Here is a 19,330-nt window from a genome sequence, read left to right as displayed (position 1 = left end):
TGTAAGCAGCTGTTGCCTGCACAGGCCACATTGAAAGTACTGTATGAACTGTACTTTAAACAAGGGTAAAAGTGGCTCTCGATGAATCGCCACACTGCAAGTGGTAAAGTAAAGCAGTAATCTGTAAATTCACACCTTATATCCTTAGAAAACAGTATTTTGTATGTAACCATGACTTCATGGAATCAGAAGTGTTTTTTTAATGCAGACAAATAATCATTGAATTAGTAAAGTAATTTAATTACATGGTTTAATTAACAGATATTCTTCGTACCAAAATAGTTCCAAGACACGTAGTAACTTCAAAACACACAAGTACTGTATACAAACGGTAGTAGCCGTGAAAACCAGAGGTACCAGCAACAAATGTACCCATGCTTTTCTGTGATATGATATGCAGGGTGTAAAGTATAAAGTCTGTAGATAAGATAATAAATAAGTATTGCTTGAGATTGAAGTCAATACAAGTTGTGTGTTTTCAGGATATCCTCAGACCATATATTTGAATACAATGATTCTAAATGGGATATATTTAAATGGTGTCTACCACCCTGAAAACCTGATGGTGTTGGGGGCCTTGGGGACTGACGTGGCGACCCCTGAACCAACCACACATAATTCGTAATGGACATAAAAATGCCTTGATGTTAATTTCATAGCTGCTGTTTTGAACACTGAAAAAATGCTCCTTTAATTTAAACCGAGAGTGTGGGGGTGTGTGTGTGTGTGCGTGTCTGTCTGTATATATATTTACACATAAGGAATTAAAAATGTTAAGGCTATTGTCTGTAAAAGTCGGGGAAATACCAATGTTCGGGTTTACCTTACCATTAATTGTAAAACCAGCATTACTGAAACCTTAACTCCCCATCATGTTCGTGTGTTAATAGCATTGTGGATTTGGTTTGCATACTGATGTATGTTTTCAGTTTGTACTTGGAATGTTCATGCTAGTTGCTGTTTGGTGTGCTATGAAAATCTTGAAATTGAGTATTGTTTAAATTGTGCGTCAGTTATATTGGTATATTAGCTTGAGGTTCTAATATTATAATTATGCGCATACCATTTTGTTCAGAGTGTGGATTGTCTGTGCACGTATTGTTGGTGTTTGCGTAATATTTTTAGCATGATCAGAGTTCATGTGGTTAACTTAAAATATCAAGGGAAGGTTTCAATAGAATTTACACAGACAAATGGATTACTGGTGGTCTTTCTGTGAGTATGATTAGTGGATTTCATGAATGGAGATTGCAATGGTGCTGGAGAAATACCCTTAAAGTATGATGGGCTACATACATTTAGGAAACCTGTTTTTTTATATTGGCACTGAGAATTGTGTATTAATTTCAAGAACAATAGAGACTTAGATTGAACATTTGTGTACTGTTTTTAATCGTGCTTCTTTAAAAAAAATGAGAGCAGCAGCATTTGGCAGATCTTTGTAAAATCCCAATTTGTGTTTTTATTTTATTTTTACTTCACATTTAAATTAATTCTATTGATTTATTCCATTCGTCCTTGTCCTTCTCAGCTGCCACAATGCCATTGAGGCACCTCATGCAGTAGACTACTTGTTTGTTATTTTTCTTGGTGGAGGCAGCTTCCCCAACACAGGGTTTACAAATGTTTTTCTGTATGTCTTTTTGATTGTGTGCATGGAAGTGTGTTTTGTAAAAAATGTTGTTACTTTTTGCTTGCCCCTTGGATGAATGAGGTAGGACTGTATTTTATGGTATTGGTAGCAGGCACCGTTTTTTAGGAATGGAAGGCTCTTTGTGTGTGTGGGTTGGGGGAGTTTACTGCTGCTGTTGTTGGTAATGTTGTTTGCGTTTCTTCAGTTTGTGGCATGAATGTATAGCGCGATTGTTGACAAGCCTTTCCGTTCCCAAGGTATACCTGGAAGACACGTTGTAGGGTTGTGTTTTTTTAAAATTTTGTGTCCTATTTTGTATGTATTTAAACTTGGTATCACACCTACCAACTTACCAAATGCAGCATCGTCCTTTATTGTAGAACGCTGGCTCTTTAAAATCTCCTAGTAGTTTTTGGGAAGGGGGTAATGGCACACAGGCAAATCAATTTTAAAGTAACTCAATTCACTTTTGATGTATGTTTGAAAGTGTTGGGAAGGGATGGAGGGTGGCTATGAGGACTTAAGGAGTATACACTGTTGGGCTGTTTCTGGGGGTTTATGGGTGAGGTCGGTCTATATAGTTGTAACAGTGTGAATGCTAGTATGAGCTTTCTTGGTGTTGTGTGTCCGATTTGTGACGCATCTGAGGATATTGTACCTTCTTCCCTAGGTGGATACCTTTTCCGTGGGGCCAGGGCAGTGCGTCCATATTACAATATAACCCCCCTGGGTGTGGTGCACCAAGGATCCCATTGAATGGGGAGGGAAAGCCCCGGGATGATTGTTCTCAGAGAATGTGGTATTATTCTGCCTTAATAGACCTAGTCCCCTCCCAGATACTGAATCCTTCCCCCTCCTTTGTAGGCAGGACAAATATACTCTGTTGCAAGGTTACTGACTCTTATATACTTGGAAACCTTCACCTATTAGAGAATCCTGAGTGTCCAGCTTCAGAGGGGAAAACCAGTACTGGGACGAGTGAGTAGTCTAGTCTTCTTGCAGTGTCAAGTGCATGAACTAACACAGCTGGGCAGTGCAGGCGTTCAAAAGGAGTTCAGCTGTGATGCTCGGAGAGAGAGATTCACAGAGGAGGAACAGCGGGACACCTGCACCGGGCAGGCAGAGAGAAGCCGAACTGGGCGCCACAAAGCAAGTGGAAGGAAAACCAGACGAGGGCCCGAGCAGGAAGGACCAACCGTGTTGTTGCCGATACTTCTAGGCGACCCCGGCACCGCCAAGCTGCTTGCAAGGCAGGACGTGCAACCAGAGAAAGAGAGATGCCTGCGGAACCGGTGCAGACCCCGCCATTCACCAGGAAGCTGCCATAGCCTCGCTGAGCAACAGAAGAGCTGGGGAAACGCTTGTACCGGCCAAAAGGGAGAGAACAGGTATGCAGGTTCACCAGAACGTGTTTGAGGTCCAGGGATGCTCAAGGAAAAATACAAGAGTTGAAAGAAGGTGGTCTGGGACCCAAAAGAGACTGAAAGAGAGTTGCATACTTGGCAGAGAGTGAACCAAGGGGCAAAGAAACTGGGCGAGTCTGGGACCCGCATATCCTAGCACAGATTTGCGATTGGTCCTTGTAAACTAAGTGCAATGTATTATATTCCGTAAAGCATTCCAGTACATATGCAAACAAACTGGATGTGTGTGGTGTAGTTTTGTTGTGCATGGTCTAGTTTCTCCTGTATGTGTATGCATTGTGGTTTATTGTGTGCATAGTGCCATGTCGCCTTGAATTGCTTTCGTCCATCTGCCTCAATTTTGTTTTGGTGCATATCATTTTTGGAATGTTAAAGAGTATGATCTTTTGGTGTATTGTTGTGTTGGTGCCGGTGAGTGACTGACATTTTGTGAATGATCCCGTGTACACAGTTAAAACAACATATCAGGGTGATGTTAATATAGCATTAGGGGTTGTTCCTATTGTAAGTATCGACTGTTTGATATTGGACTGGAAGTACATGTACGTGAAAATGATCTGACCTATTGGGATTTACGGCACTAATACATAGCAGCAAAAGTGTGTTTGATTGTTTACTTATTCCTTTAATTACAAAGGCCACATCATCTTTTACTTTGTGGATTTACGAGTAGGTTGTTCCTCTGTCGCAAGACCTGACTTTAAAGTCAAGTTGATACTTCTTCTTTTGTCAGACAGTCTGAAACTCCCTCCCAACCCCCGTTTGATGGGTTCTAATCTGAAATGTGCTCCCAAAATAACAAATGTAGGCTGCATGTGGCAAGATAATCTAGGATGTGAGATGCAAGTAGGTCCAAAACTGCAGTCGCTTTTCTAGTCCTTGCGGCTTCTCCGACTCGTTCTGCCAAATCTTCCTTGTGAAGACCACGCTAGTATTGTGGGGGCTTTGTTGAACTCCGAGCTGGATTAAGGTAACAGGATGCTAGCTGCAAGCCCCTGTAAACATCTGGTCTGGCTCCAAAAGGCACAAAATACAGCAGTGAGTCTGATTTATAAAGTACCTAAGTCTTCCCATATTTCTACACTGCGCCGTTCTCTTCATTGGTTACCAGTAAGACAAAATTATATTCTTACAATCCTCTGTGTGATCTATAAATGTATGCATAACCTTGCAACATCATATCTGGTTTGAAAATTGACGAGACATCAACCACTGGGCACTTTGCACTCCGCTGATACGCTCTTACTGGTGGTAACACCATCCCGGAGTGTCTCAAGGGGAGACAGACTGTTCGCAGTGTATGGCCCCAGGCTGTGGAACAGCCTTGCCTGGGGGCTTAAAGCTAAGGACTCCCTTATTCAGTTCCCAAAGCATTGAAAACATTCCTCTTAAAATCATTTTCTACTGGTCCCGCAGAACTTTCTTCATTCATGTAGTATGGTATCGGAGCATTTTTGGCGTTGTCAGCTGCTCCTAGATGCAGTTAAGTCCGCGCATTACAAATACATCACCTCAAATCAAGGGAAGGTAATGTTTTTTATTTGTAATGTATGTAATTTCATTTTTCTGGTCCTAATGACATTTTGGAAGTGGACCTTTCAGCGGATGTGTTAATGTGGTGCAAACCATGGATTTTAAACAGATGAAGACTGTTGCATGAATGTCATGTAAATGTCCTTAGGTCGAGGAAGATTTGTCTTGTTGAGTCAGGTATCATTTTGTCAGATATGTTTTTTAGGTATCATTTTCCATGTGGTTTATATCGTTTAATATTTGTTTGTGTTGCCCTATTCTTTGTCAATGCATTTTGCTGAATCACGGCAATGTTGCTTCTCCACTACTATGCATGTTTCGTTGTGATTTTGAATTTCTTTATTTATGTTTGACCTTGGTAGAGGTGGAACAATGTGGGTGAGTTTACAATACGTCACAAATGTGTACTCATCCACAGTGCTTGTTTGCAAAATGGTCTGACATATGGAGCAAATGGCTGCTTTGTATGCAAGCTTTCCGGTTGGATACACCACTGCGAGGAAAAAGTGTCTCTTTGGTTAAAACCAGAAAGCACTTTTCCCCCCCCCCCCCTCCCGGTGGTGACTTGGTAGCAGCAACAGTGAGAGGTGATTTGGGGTGGGAAGGATGCTCCAGAGGGGTATTAGCCATACAACTGGATTAGGGTCAGCTGTGTGGGCCCTGCCCCCACTCATTGGTGTGGTGGGCGGGAGTGGAGAGGAGAGGTCTCCCTGTGTTTCAAAAGGGAGAAAGGAGGAGAAATATCTATTCCTCCATTTCAGGATGGCCCAGGACTATCAAGGATGCCCAGAATACCAGTAGGACACTGAACATTTCTTTATTGCAAAAGTCAGCCCTCCCATTTCTTCGTTGAGTCTGGACCTCTTGCACAGACAGTGCAAAATCGATATCAAATGGGTTCTATAGGCCTACAAAAGTATTTATCAATAGTCACTGGGAATTTTGACAGATTGCGACAGATCTTGGGCCAATTTTCTGACCACAGATTTACGTGGACCAAAAATAGAAACGGCTCAAAATTGTCCGCAGTTCCTCAAAAGAGCCCCTTAGCACTGCGTTTTTGCAGTGTCGGTATTTGTGTGCCTTCTCCTAGCCACAATTCCTAATTTTTTCTGTGTTCTGGCAGTAACTAAAACGCCCGGTGTGGAACTGCGGCCCACATTTCGTGTGTATTTATTTTATGCCTTTTTTTTAAATATAATGCCAGGGCTGCTGTTGACCTTAGAATCAGGCGATGGTGACCAGATGCCACTCCCCGATAGGAAATGGGGAGCAGGGAGGTAGGCAGCTCCGTGTGGGTGGCCTGATGTTGGCACTGCACTATCTCTATTGTGAATTAGGCTGGGGCCCCTGTGTAGCTAAAACCCATGTCCCAGGAGGCTACAGCCTGGTCTACCATAGGAGTTGAGAGCTCACAGCGCTGCTCCTTTAATCCTGTGATGGGGAGAATATCTAGTGTTTTTGACGTGTTGATTTTGAAGCAGGGGTGTAGGTGCTCCTTTCTGGAAAGCGGTAGTCTGTGCAGAGCCTCTCCTCTCGTTTGTAAGGCTGTGTGCGCCTTGGGTACAGGCCATGCAGACTGCCCGCAAAACGAATGCCCCGGGCCTTTCATATCCTGGCAACCTTAGAAGCCGGAGCATAAAACAAGCATAGTGTATTTTCTGACAATTTACAGGCCTGTCTGTGCATTCAAAAGCCTCACTATAGTTGAGCTTGAATAAAGAACGATCATCATGTAGTGATGAGGGCAAACGTGCTTCCAAAAGGGTGAGGCCCCTCCAGAGGAGACTGTGGAATATGAGGGGCTTGCTCCTAGCTAACTAAAAGTCTTCTATAATTTTAGTGAATTGAAGGGGCACTGTCGATCTTCTACAAGCCCAGAGGAGAGCCTCAGAAGCTTTTAGTGCAGGCTTTGAATGATCAAATAAAGAAGGCTTTGGCATATGCTGCCTTGTATAGGTGTGTGAATTCTAGATTCACAGTGCAAACATCTATTGGACAATTTACAGAATGAGTCTGAGGATGAACCCGGGTTTCTTCGTCCTCAGGCCTGACATACTTGTTCTATCTCAGTACAAAACTAGGCCTCAATGTTGAAGAGCTCTGGTCCAGTTCTATCTTCTTTCAATGTTTTATGAGACATTGGCCACAATTCTTCAATATGGGCCCTGGGAATTTACTGCGTTTTTCCAGTTCCTGCACTGGTCTTGTTCAAACTGTAAGCACACAATAGCATGGGTCACAAATACAGACATTGCAAAAACTCAGCTTAAGCGGTTTTTATTCTCTAAAAGTATTTGTCATTGCTCAGGGGCTATCTTGAGGATTTGTGGCCAATCTAGTCCATTTTTGAATAAGTCTACAAAACTCTCCACCTTGGCTGCTATTCATCAGAATACGCCCGACTACTTACAAATACCTTTTCTTCAGACCCAGGGGGCCAACTTCACCTTAAAGTTAGCATATTTTGTATCTTCTTTTACAGGGACGGGTTATTAGTGCTTTTATTGGCCGTGTGTATTTTATATGTATTTAAAGTTTCCAATTTTTTGTATAGAAATTTGGTAGTATATTCTTTTATTTTGGTATCCCAGATGCTTCCTTGCTAGCTCACACCCCACCTGAACAGTATAGCCAGCCCTTGCCCACATTACCACTAGAGATGAAGGAGGCATGTCTGTCGGGCTGAGGCTGTTTCAACTTTGAGTGGGGATCGCTACTGGTTTAGTAGTAGTGTGGATCTGAATATGAGTTTTATACAACACTCCTCTGCCTGTACTTCTGCAGAGCAGCAGTGATTTCATCACAATGTGCCCATGTGTGCAGCTTTTCTATAGTTGCTGACTTTTTGTGGCATATGTAATATTGTTTCAGTGTGTGGGTTGGATGTGTGTTGCAGAGTTTGTCCTTGGCCAACGTCACTTTCATAGTTATGTTTTTAGATTTTTTCTTTTAAGTTCTAGTGGTTGTGATCTGCCGGATTCACAGTGCACCAGGAATGATCCCTTAGAAGAAGCGTCTGATGGCACCCTCTATCCGCTAAAGCCTAGCACTTGTGCACACACGGAGGGACACCAACATGTGGATCTGTCAGCCTCCCTACTTGGATGATTTCAAGGGGTTTCTGCCAGAGTGGGGTATGGAAAGGACTTCACCACGATTATCCATAGCACACCTGTCCCATTTCAATAACTAATTACTACAACATGTCATATGTAACTCCAGCCTTTCAATCACGTGTTCTTGCAGTTACAATATTGCACTAAAAATGCAAGTAAAACATCTAGTCGCAACAATGTGATCACACAAATGTGAATCATGCAGTAAGTATTTTCTTAACGTAGCATGTGTTCTGCCAGGATTGGAGTACTGTAGGCTTGTACAGGTAAAGAACGTGTTCTGCTAGGATTGGAGTACTGTAGGCTTGTACAGGTAAAGAACGTGTTCTGCCAGGATTGGAGTACTGTAGGCTTGTACAGGTAAAGAACGTGTTCTGCTAGGATTGGGGTACATTAGGCTTGTACAGGTAAAGAACGTGTTCTGCTAGGATTGGAGTACTGTAGGCTTGTACAGGTAAAGAACACGTTCTGCTAGGATTGGGGTACTGTAGGCTTGTACAGGTAAAGAACGTGTTCTGCCAGGATTGGAGTACTGTAGGCTTGTACAGGTAAAGAACACGTTCTGCCAGGATTGGAGTACTGTAGGCTTGTACAGGTAAAGAACACGTTCTGCCAGGATTGGAGTACTGTAGGCTTGTACAGGTAAAGAACACGTTCTGCCAGGATTGGGGTACAGTAGGCTTGTACAGGTAAAGAACACGTTCTGCCAGGATTGGAGTACTGTAGGCTTGTACAGGTAAAGAACGTGTTCTGCCAGGATTGGAGTACTGTAGGCTTGTACAGGTAAAGAACGTGTTCTGCCAGGATTGGAGTACTGTAGGCTTGTACAGGTAAAGAACGTGTTCTGCCAGGATTGGGGTACAGTAGGTTTGTACAGGTAAAGAACGTGTTCTGCCAGGATTGGAGTACAGTAGGCTTGTACAGGTAAAGAACGTGTTCTGCTAGGATTGGAGTACAGTAGGCTTGTACAGGTAAAGAACGTGTTCTGCTAGGATTGGAGTACAGTAGGCTTGTACAGGTAAAGAACGTGTTCTGCCAGGATTGGAGTACAGTAGGCTTGTACAGGTAAAGAACGTGTTCTGCCAGGATTGGAGTACTGTAGGCTTGTACAGGTAAAGAACACGTTCTGCCAGGATTGGAGTACTGTAGGCTTGTACAGGTAAAGAACACGTTCTGCCAGGATTGGGGTACTGTAGGCTTGTACAGGTAAAGAACACGTTCTGCTAGGATTGGGGTACTGTAGGCTTGTACAGGTAAAGAACACGTTCTGCTAGGATTGGGGTACAGTAGGCTTGTACACGTAAAGAACGTGTTCTGCCAGGATTGGAGTACTGTAGGCTTGTACAGGTAAAGAACACGTTCTGCTAGGATTGGGGTACAGTAGGCTTGTACACGTAAAGAACGTGTTCTGCCAGGATTGGAGTACTGTAGGCTTGTACAGGTAAAGAACACGTTCTGCTAGGATTGGGGTACATTAGGCTTGTACAGGTAGAGAACGTGTTCTGCCAGGATTGGAGTACTGTAGGCTTGTACAGGTAAAGAACGTGTTCTGCTAGGATTGGAGTACAGTAGGCTTGTACAGGTAAAGAACGTGTTCTGCCAGGATTGGGGTACATTAGGCTTGTACAGGTAAAGAACGTGTTCTGCTAGGATTGGAGTACAGTAGGCTTGTACAGGTAAAGAACGTGTTCTGCTAGGATTGGGGTACATTAGGCTTGTACAGGTAAAGAACGTGTTCTGCTAGGATTGGAGTACAGTAGGCTTGTACAGGTAAAGAACGTGTTCTGCTAGGATTGGGGTACATTAGGCTTGTACAGGTAAAGAACGTGTTCTGCTAGGATTGGAGTACTGTAGGCTTGTACAGGTAAAGAACACGTTCTGCTAGGATTGGGGTACAGTAGGCTTGTACATGTAGATAACGTGTTCTGCCAGGATCGGAGTACTGTAGGCTTGTACAGGTAAAGAACACGTTCTGCCAGGATTGGAGTCCTTTAGGCTTGTACAGGTAAAGAACACGTTCTGCTAGGATTGGGGTACAGTAGGCTTGTACATGTAAAGAACGTGTTCTGCCAGGATTGGAGTACTGTAGGCTTGTACAGGTAAAGAACACGTTCTGCCAGGATTGGAGTACTGTAGGCTTGTACAGGTAAAGAACACGTTCTGCTAGGATTGGAGTACTGTAGGCTTGTACAGGTAAAGAACTCGTTCTGCTAGGATTGGGGTACAGTAGGCTTGTACAGGTAAAGAACACGTTCTGCTAGGATTGGGGTACAGTAGGCTTGTACATGTAAAGAACGTGTTCTGCCAGGATTGGAGTACTGTAGGCTTGTACAGGTAAAGAACACGTTCTGCCAGGATTGGAGTACTGTAGGCTTGTACAGGTAAAGAACACGTTCTGCTAGGATTGGGGTACAGTAGGCTTGTACATGTAAAGAACGTGTTCTGCCAGGATTGGAGTACTGTAGGCTTGTACAGGTAAAGAACGTGTTCTGCCAGGATTGGAGTACTGTAGGCTTGTACAGGTAAAGAACACGTTCTGCTAGGATTGGGGTACAGTAGGCTTGTACATGTAAAGAACGTGTTCTGCCAGGATTGGAGTACTGTAGGCTTGTACAGGTAAAGAACGTGTTCTGCTAGGATTGGGGTACAGTAGGTTTGTACATGTAAAGAACACGTTCTGCCAGGATTGGAGTACTGTAGGCTTGTACAGGTAAAGAACACGTTCTGCTAGGATTGGGGTACAGTAGGCTTGTACATGTAAAGAACGTGTTCTGCCAGGATTGGAGTACTGTAGGCTTGTACAGGTAAAGAACATGTTCTGCCAGGATTGGAGTACTGTAGGCTTGTACAGGTAAAGAACGTGTTCTGCTAGGATTGGGGTACAGTAGGTTTGTACATGTAAAGAACACGTTCTGCCAGGATTGGAGTACTGTAGGCTTGTACAGGTAAAGAATGTGTTCTGCTAGGATTGGGGTACAGTAGGTTTGTACATGTAAAGAACACGTTCTGCCAGGATTGGAGTACTGTAGGCTTATACAGGTAAAGAACGTGTTCTGCTAGGATTGGGGTACAGTAGGTTTGTACATGTAAAGAACGTGTTCTGCCAGGATTGGGGTACAGTAGGCTTGTACACGTAAAGAACGTGTTCTGCTAGGATTGGGGTACAGTAGCTTTGTACATGTAAAGAACACATTCTGCCAGGATTGGAGTACTTTAGGCTTATACAGGTAAAGAACGTGTTCTTCTAGGATTGGGGTACAGTAGGTTTGTACATGTAAAGAACGTGTTCTGCCAGGATTGGGGTACAGTAGGTTTGTACATGTAAAGAACACGTTCTGCCAGGATTGGAGTACTGTAGGCTTGTACAGGTAAAGAACGTGTTCTGCTAGGATTGGGGTACAGTAGGTTTGTACATGTAAAGAACGTGTTCTGCCAGGATTGGGGTACAGTAGGCTTGTACATGTAAAGAACGTGTTCTGCCAGGATTGGAGTACTGTAGGCTTGTACAGGTAAAGAACTTGTTCTGCTAGGATTGGGGTACAGTAGGCTTGTACAGGTAAAGAACGTGTTCTGCCAGGATTGGGGTACAGTAGGCTTGTACAGGTAAAGAACGTGTTCTGCCAGGATTGGGGTACAGTAGGCTTGTACAGGTAAAGAACGTGTTCTGCCAGGATTGGAGTACTGTAGGCTTGTACAGGTAAAGAACGTGTTCTGCCAGGATTGGAGTACAGTAGGCTTGTACAGGTAAAGAACGTGTTCTGCCAGGATTGGAGTACAGTAGGCTTGTACAGGTAAAGAACGTGTTCTGCCAGGATTGGAGTACAGTAGGCTTGTACAGGTAAAGAACGTGTTCTGCTAGGATTGGAGTACAGTAGGCTTGTACAGGTAAAGAACGTGTTCTGCTAGGATTGGAGTACAGTAGGCTTGTACAGGTAAAGAACGTGTTCTGCTAGGATTGGAGTACAGTAGGCTTGTACAGGTAAAGAACGTGTTCTGCTAGGATTGGAGTACAGTAGGCTTGTACAGGTAAAGAACGTGTTCTGCCAGGATTGGAGTACTGTAGGCTTGTACAGGTAAAGAACGTGTTCTGCCAGGATTGGAGTACTGTAGGCTTGTACAGGTAAAGAACACGTTCTGCCAGGATTGGGGTACTGTAGGCTTGTACAGGTAAAGAACACGTTCTGCCAGGATTGGAGTACTGTAGGCTTGTACAGGTAAAGAACGTGTTCTGCTAGGATTGTGGTACAGTAGGTTTGTACATGTAAAGAACACGTTCTGCTAGGATTGGGGTACAGTAGGCTTGTACACGTAAAGAACGTGTTCTGCCAGGATTGGAGTACTGTAGGCTTGTACAGGTAAAGAACACGTTCTGCTAGGATTGGGGTACAGTAGGCGTGTACACGTAAAGAACGTGTTCTGCCAGGATTGGAGTACATTAGGCTTGTACAGGTAAAGAACGTGTTCTGCTAGGATTGGAGTACAGTAGGCTTGTACAGGTAAAGAACGTGTTCTGCTAGGATTGGGGTACATTAGGCTTGTACAGGTAAAGAACGTGTTCTGCTAGGATTGGAGTACAGTAGGCTTGTACAGGTAAAGAACGTGTTCTGCTAGGATTGGGGTACATTAGGCTTGTACAGGTAAAGAACGTGTTCTGCTAGGATTGGAGTACTGTAGGCTTGTACAGGTAAAGAACACGTTCTGCTAGGATTGGGGTACAGTAGGCTTGTACATGTAGATAACGTGTTCTGCCAGGATCGGAGTACTGTAGGCTTGTACAGGTAAAGAACGTGTTCTGCCAGGATTGGAGTACTGTAGGCTTGTACAGGTAAAGAACACGTTCTGCTAGGATTGGGGTACTGTAGGCTTGTACAGGTAAAGAACGTGTTCTGCTAGGATTGGGGTACAGTAGGTTTGTACATGTAAAGAACACGTTCTGCCAGGATTGGAGTACTGTAGGCTTGTACAGGTAAAGAACATGTTCTGCCAGGATTGGAGTACTGTAGGCTTGTACAGGTAAAGAATGTGTTCTGCTAGGATTGGGGTACAGTAGGTTTGTACATGTAAAGAACACGTTCTGCCAGGATTGGAGTACTGTAGGCTTGTACACGTAAAGAACGTGTTCTGCTAGGATTGGGGTACAGTAGCTTTGTACATGTAAAGAACACATTCTGCCAGGATTGGAGTACTTTAGGCTTATACAGGTAAAGAACGTGTTCTGCTAGGATTGGGGTACAGTAGGTTTGTACATGTAAAGAACGTGTTCTGCCAGGATTGGGGTACAGTAGGCTTGTACATGTAAAGAACGTGTTCTGCCAGGATTGGAGTACTGTAGGCTTGTACAGGTAAAGAGCACGTTCTGCTAGGATTGGGGTACAGTAGGCTTGTACATGTAAAGAACGTGTTCTGCCAGGATTGGAGTACTGTAGGCTTGTACAGGTAAAGAACACGTTCTGCCAGGATTGGAGTACTGTAGGCTTGTACATGTAAAGAACGTGTTCTGCCAGGATTGGAGTACTGTAGGCTTGTACAGGTAAAGAACGTGTTCTGCCAGGATTGGGGTACAGTAGGTTTGTACATGTAAAGAACACGTTCTGCCAGGATTGGAGTACTGTAGGCTTGTACAGGTAAAGAACGTGTTCTGCTAGGATTGGGGTACAGTAGGTTTGTACATGTAAAGAACATGTTCTGCCAGGATTGGAGTACTGTAGGCTTGTACATGTAAAGAACGTGTTCTGCCAGGATTGGATTACTGTAGGCTTGTACAGGTAAAGAACGTGTTCTGCTAGGATTGGGGTACAGTAGGTTTGTACATGTAAAGAACACGTTCTGCCAGGATTGGAGTACTGTAGGCTTGTACATGTAAAGAACGTGTTCTGCCAGGATTGGAGTACTGTAGGCTTGTACAGGTAAGACCGTGTTCTGCTAGGATTGGGGTACAGTAGGTTTGTACATGTAAAGAACACGTTCTGCCAGGATTGGAGTACTGTAGGCTTGTACAGGTAAAGAATGTGTTCTGCTAGGATTGGGGTACAGTAGGTTTGTACATGTAAAGAACACGTTCTGCCAGGATTGGAGTACTGTAGGCTTATACAGGTAAAGAACGTGTTCTGCTAGGATTGGGGTACAGTAGGTTTGTACATGTAAAGAACACGTTCTGCCAGGATTGGAGTACTGTAGGCTTATACAGGTAAAGAACGTGTTCTGCTAGGATTGGGGTACAGTAGGTTTGTACATGTAAAGAACGTGTTCTGCCAGGATTGGGGTACAGTAGGCTTGTACACGTAAAGAACGTGTTCTGCTAGGATTGGGGTACAGTAGCTTTGTACATGTAAAGAACACATTCTGCCAGGATTGGAGTACTTTAGGCTTATACAGGTAAAGAACGTGTTCTGCTAGGATTGGGGTACAGTAGGTTTGTACATGTAAAGAACGTGTTCTGCCAGGATTGGGGTACAGTAGGTTTGTACATGTAAAGAACACGTTCTGCCAGGATTGGAGTACTGTAGGCTTGTACAGGTAAAGAACGTGTTCTGCTAGGATTGGGGTACAGTAGGTTTGTACATGTAAAGAACACGTTCTGCCAGGATTGGAGTACTGTAGGCTTGTACATGTAAAGAACATGTTCTGCCAGGATTGGAGTACTGTAGGCTTGTACAGGTAAAGAACGTGTTCTGCTAGGATTTGGGGTACAGTAGGTTTGTACATGTAAAGAACACGTTCTGCCAGGATTGGAGTACTGTAGGCTTGTACATGTAAAGAACGTGTTCTGCCAGGATTGGAGTACTGTAGGCTTGTACAGGTAAAGACCGTGTTCTGCTAGGATTGGGGTACAGTAGGTTTGTACATGTAAAGAACACGTTCTGCCAGGATTGGAGTACTGTAGGCTTGTACAGGTAAAGAATGTGTTCTGCTAGGATTGGGGTACAGTAGGTTTGTACATGTAAAGAACACGTTCTGCCAGGATTGGAGTACTGTAGGCTTATACAGGTAAAGAACGTGTTCTGCTAGGATTGGGGTACAGTAGGTTTGTACATGTAAAGAACGTGTTCTGCCAGGATTGGGGTACAGTAGGCTTGTACACGTAAAGAACGTGTTCTACCAGGATTGGGGTACTGTAAGCTTGTACATGTAAAGAACGTGTTCTGCCAGGATTGGGGTACAGTAGGTTTGTACATGTAAAGAATGTGTTCTGCCAGGATTGGGGTACAGTAGGCTTGTACACGTAAAGAACGTGTTCTGCCAGGATTGGGGTACAGTAGGTTTGTACACGTAAAGAACGTGGGGTACAGTAGGCTTGTACATAAAGAACGTGTTCTGCCAGGATTGGGGTACAGTAGGTTTGTACACGTAAAGAACGTGGGGTACAGTAGGCTTGTACATAAAGAACGTGTTCTGCCAGGATTGGGGTTTGCATAGCCTCTATAGCCGAGCATCTGGGGAGAGGCTATTGGCATTATTAAGATGGGATGGCGTAAGTGCCAAGGTAGTCAGAATTCTATAAGCGAAGCTCGAAATGGGTAAAATACATGTTGGGGCCTCCAGCATATGAAAGGAGAATCTTGCCACCAAGTTGATTGGAGGTGTCGAGGACAAATCCAAGTCCAGGATTGCAACCTCGTTGTCCACTTCTGTAGTTGCAGCAAAACCTGAGACTATTTCATTTCAAGATGTTTTTGCTCTGTATTACAGTTATACCCTGTCATTTTTGTATAATGTACCCTTAGAGTTTGTTACATCACATCAAACCAACCAACCACCATAGACTGAAATATTGGATGCGTGTTTTAGGATCTAAAACCTGTGGATTGTGCAGCAATTTGCAGTGCGTCTCTCATGAAGCCTAAAGTCTTGACGTTGCTCAGGGTCCTTCAATGTTCTGCCTTTGTTCTTCATCATAGGTTCATGGGCTGAGAGGACACCAGTCCATGAAGCTGCCAGAGCGGGTCAAAGTCTTCAGCTTCAGGAGTTGATCGACAGTGGAGCCTGCGTGAACCTGGTCACAGTGGACTCGATAACCCCTTTACATGAGGCATGTCTGCAGGGACAGACACGGTGCGCACAGCTACTCATTGCAGCCGGGGCACAGGTGGGTAGTGCAAGGTGCGAGCAAACACATTTTAGTTTAATCTTTTACATTGATTTGTTTTAAATAGTTTTACAAATGATTAAAAAGAAAATGATTACCGTGCTCCAAACATTCCCTTCTCTTGCGCCATATGCTATGGTTTGCACAAATAAAACAACTCAAGATATTATGTAGGGGGATCCACAGTAAACGTGTGCATGCCCATTACTCCTGCTTGTGCCTTGATTCTGGGAGGAAACGCTTGATAAAGACCTGCAAAGAGGCTATGCTATGTGCAGGATCATTGGCAATGTGTCTGCTCTACTGCCGCCGCCTGTTTGCCGCTCCTGGTCGCCCGTTCGGAGCCTTCTGATAAACCTACTGGCTTCATGCCAACAGAGGAGAAGTGCAGTTGGCTTATGTGAAGAGCTGCACTAAGGCTTCACCTGATGCTGTGTACTTTTTGGAGTACAGCCAGATTGGAAGGAGATTTGCTTTTGCGCCAGACCTTCTCTTCCGATTTTTCCGCCCTCAAGCTCCGGTGAGTAGCAAGGGATAGGTGATTTCATACTTGCCCAGTGTTATGTTGAACGCTGGACGGCATAAGTGTTCATGCTCTGGAGGAATGGGGTAAGGAGATAGTCCACATCAGTTCTTGCCATGGCCCTCTGCCAGTGCACATAGGCTCACCCCCAGGGCTTGTGTGGAGAAAGTCTTTCAAGTAGCGGCGGTTGATTGATGTGCATGTCTGTTGTCCTTGGTTGCTGCTCATCAGGCAAGTCAGAAGGACTGGGATGGCTGTGCTGTCCAATTGGTCCAATTTGAAAAGTGCGTGTCATTTGATGTGCAGGAGAATTACAGGACCTCATCAAGTGTGTCTTACCTACAAGGCAGGGGCACGTTTCTGCTCCCCTTCATTGTGGTGTACAAATCCCTGACATAGGTCATATGAGCCAAGCTGACGGGGGCCAGCTGGGGGACCTGCCTTGTCCTGCCCCGTTCAGAAATGTGCCTCTTGGGTAGCAGTACATCGGATTCATGGTCCGATTTTGGGACCAGGTGGCAAAGGACAACAACATGCATGTAGGAATGAGGGCAACATAAAGAAATAAGCACCTTTATTTCACAGTTAACTAATCAGCACCTGTATTAAAGAAGGCAGAATCACACTCCCTTGGAAGGTGTTAGGGTGGATTGCAGAGTGGCTTTTCAGCAGGAGAGCGAGGTTGGTGCCAAAGGAGGGAGGAGTAGTAGAGAATCCACAGTATCAGAGAGGCCAAGTTGAGACAGGCTTGCACAGGGGATCTGCAGTGGGTTGGTCCTGGAAAATCAGCTGCCCCCTGGACTCCAGGAAACTGTCACTGCTTTCCCTCTGCTTGATCCTTTGGACCTGTGCCTGTGCTAGATTCATGGTTGGATTTTCCACCAGGCTAGAAACCTCTTAAGTGCCCTGGTTCTTTAGGGTGGCTTACTTACCGTTCCTTCTTCCGCCTCCCCCTTCAGTCCCTTCTCATCTTGGTATCCACTTTTTCTTTTCCCCTCCACCGTGAGCCCCCTCCTAATCTTCTTTCCTCCTCTTTGCTATCTCCTTTGCTGCGCTCCCACGCTCCAATGTGCACCTCCCTCTCAATACTCTTAACTCACCCCTTTTCCCTTTTTTTGGCTCCTTATTCATCAATGCGCACGATTGAGGAAATCTATGGGTACATTCAGGTCTGTACGTCATATGGGAGCTTGAACTTGTTACTGCCGGAGAACAGAGAATTAAAACACACGTTCCCAGGACAGGGGGACCTATGAATTACCTATCCAATACAGCAAACAAACACTTTTCAGCAACATCTGATGGTATTAATAGGACTGCCTGTCCCTGTGAATGAGGCAAACACGTCCTGTTTATTGCCTTGCTCTTGGAAACTGACTCCTTTGGCCCAGTGGGGAAGGGTAAGCCCTTTAAACAATGTGACCCGGGTTCCATTACCAGCTAGTCTTTTTTTCAGGATGCCTCAAATTTTGTTTTTTAAAACGATATCTGAAGCCCTGGAAAAAACAGGTAGGGACTCCTAACCTTTCATCACTGGACCACAGGAGTCCCTAGTAATCGCAGTGCTCTTTGCCGTGTTGTTGTACAGCATGGTAAAGATTGCTGCAAAAGCAGCTAACGAAATAGACCACTTGTTTGTTTGTTTATTTATATTGCGCAACCAGACCCAAGGGTATACGGACGCGAAGGCAAAAAGACGGTTGTTCAATTTAGGTTACATGTTGCAGATAATCATGAAATACAGCCAATTGTTACAATGCTGTAGAAATGTAGTGTCAACGAATCATGAAATTATGTACAGTAGATTTACAAAATATGCAGGAATTACTTTTAATAGAACCGAACAAATATACAGAATATACATAAGATCCCAAATGTCGTGAGCTTGGGTTACACATCGTGGTCTTTTAGCCTTTGGACACGTTTGGATCTGAATTGCTGGTAGGGGAGATCTTCCCTTAGATCAGTTGGAAGGGAGTTCCACAGTTGTGCCGCTTTGACACGAGTTCAGAACTAGAGTGGTTTATTTCCTTAGCTGCTTTCACAATTCTCCTTGCCATGCTGTACAACAACACAGCAAAGAGCACTGCCATTTCCATTTCACAGCCACAGATTTAGACTACACTAGCCCCTTTTAAGGGGACTTGGTGGTCTTTTTCCTTGGCTGCTTTTACAGTGCTGTGAGTGCATTGAATTAAAGAAACCGATAATACTTTTTCTGCATACAAAATGGATGCCTCCAAGTTCTTTAAAAGCAGTACTTGGAGTCCCAATTGCAACTTATTTTTCATAGGAACTTAAAAAATAAATGTCAATATATATTTTTAATTAAGGCAAGTATTATTAAAGGTTAACATTTTTCAGAGAACATCCCCTTTAATGTTTCCATCTCACAAAGGACATTCCCTTCATCTCTCAAACTGGGCTTAATATGCCTGCTTCTCAAATAAACAGATGTAGAACCGGGTGGCCAAACAAACTATCACCCAGTCATCAACATTCTCTTCCTGGGAAACGTCATTGAAGAAATCATAAACCCTGGCATCTACACAATAGGCCATGGGTTATATTACAAGACCACCAATCTGAGTTTATACCGAGATGTAGCATTGAGGCATCAACCCTACAGGCTATTGATGATGGATGCGTTGCATATAGTGGACAAAGAGGACACATCTCAGCTAGTTCTTCTTGCCTTCTCTGCATTATTCAGAAAGTCTCCTGACCTTATCCTCCTTGCGGTTCTCATTGTATAGATGATTTTCACAGACTGCATGCTCAGCTGGATTGTCTCCTTCCGATCAGACAGGTACTAGCTAGCCCAGATGACAATCTTTGTATCTTTACGGCATCCAATCATATACAGTCTCCCAAGTCTCCATCCTATCACCATTCCTCTTAATACCTTACATGGAACCCCTTTCACCTCTGACAAAGTCAAAGTCCCATGCCTTAGCCTGGATGAGCCATGGGGGCAAAGTACCACCACCTGCTGCCTGAAGACTCTGGAAG

The 19,330-nt window shown here is 44.2% G+C and overlaps 1 protein-coding gene across 3 annotated transcripts in view; it reads left to right on the top strand.

Moving 5' to 3' along the window:
- ASB13 (ankyrin repeat and SOCS box containing 13) overlaps positions 1–19,330 on the top strand; it is a 321,247-nt gene that overhangs the window by 225,646 nt on the left and 76,271 nt on the right. For all 3 annotated transcript variants that reach the window (XM_069629642.1, XM_069629640.1, XM_069629641.1), the window contains exon 2: positions 15,608–15,795. In XM_069629642.1, coding sequence (XP_069485743.1) covers positions 15,608–15,795 — 188 coding nt within the window. The remainder of the gene's footprint in view (positions 1–15,607; positions 15,796–19,330) is intronic.

This window comes from Ambystoma mexicanum, chromosome 12, assembly GCF_040938575.1.
Source record: "Ambystoma mexicanum isolate Mex_15411 chromosome 12, UKY_AmexF1_1, whole genome shotgun sequence".
NCBI classification, from domain to species: Eukaryota; Metazoa; Chordata; class Amphibia; order Caudata; family Ambystomatidae; genus Ambystoma; species Ambystoma mexicanum.
This window is presented reverse-complemented; position numbering and strand designations above follow the sequence as displayed.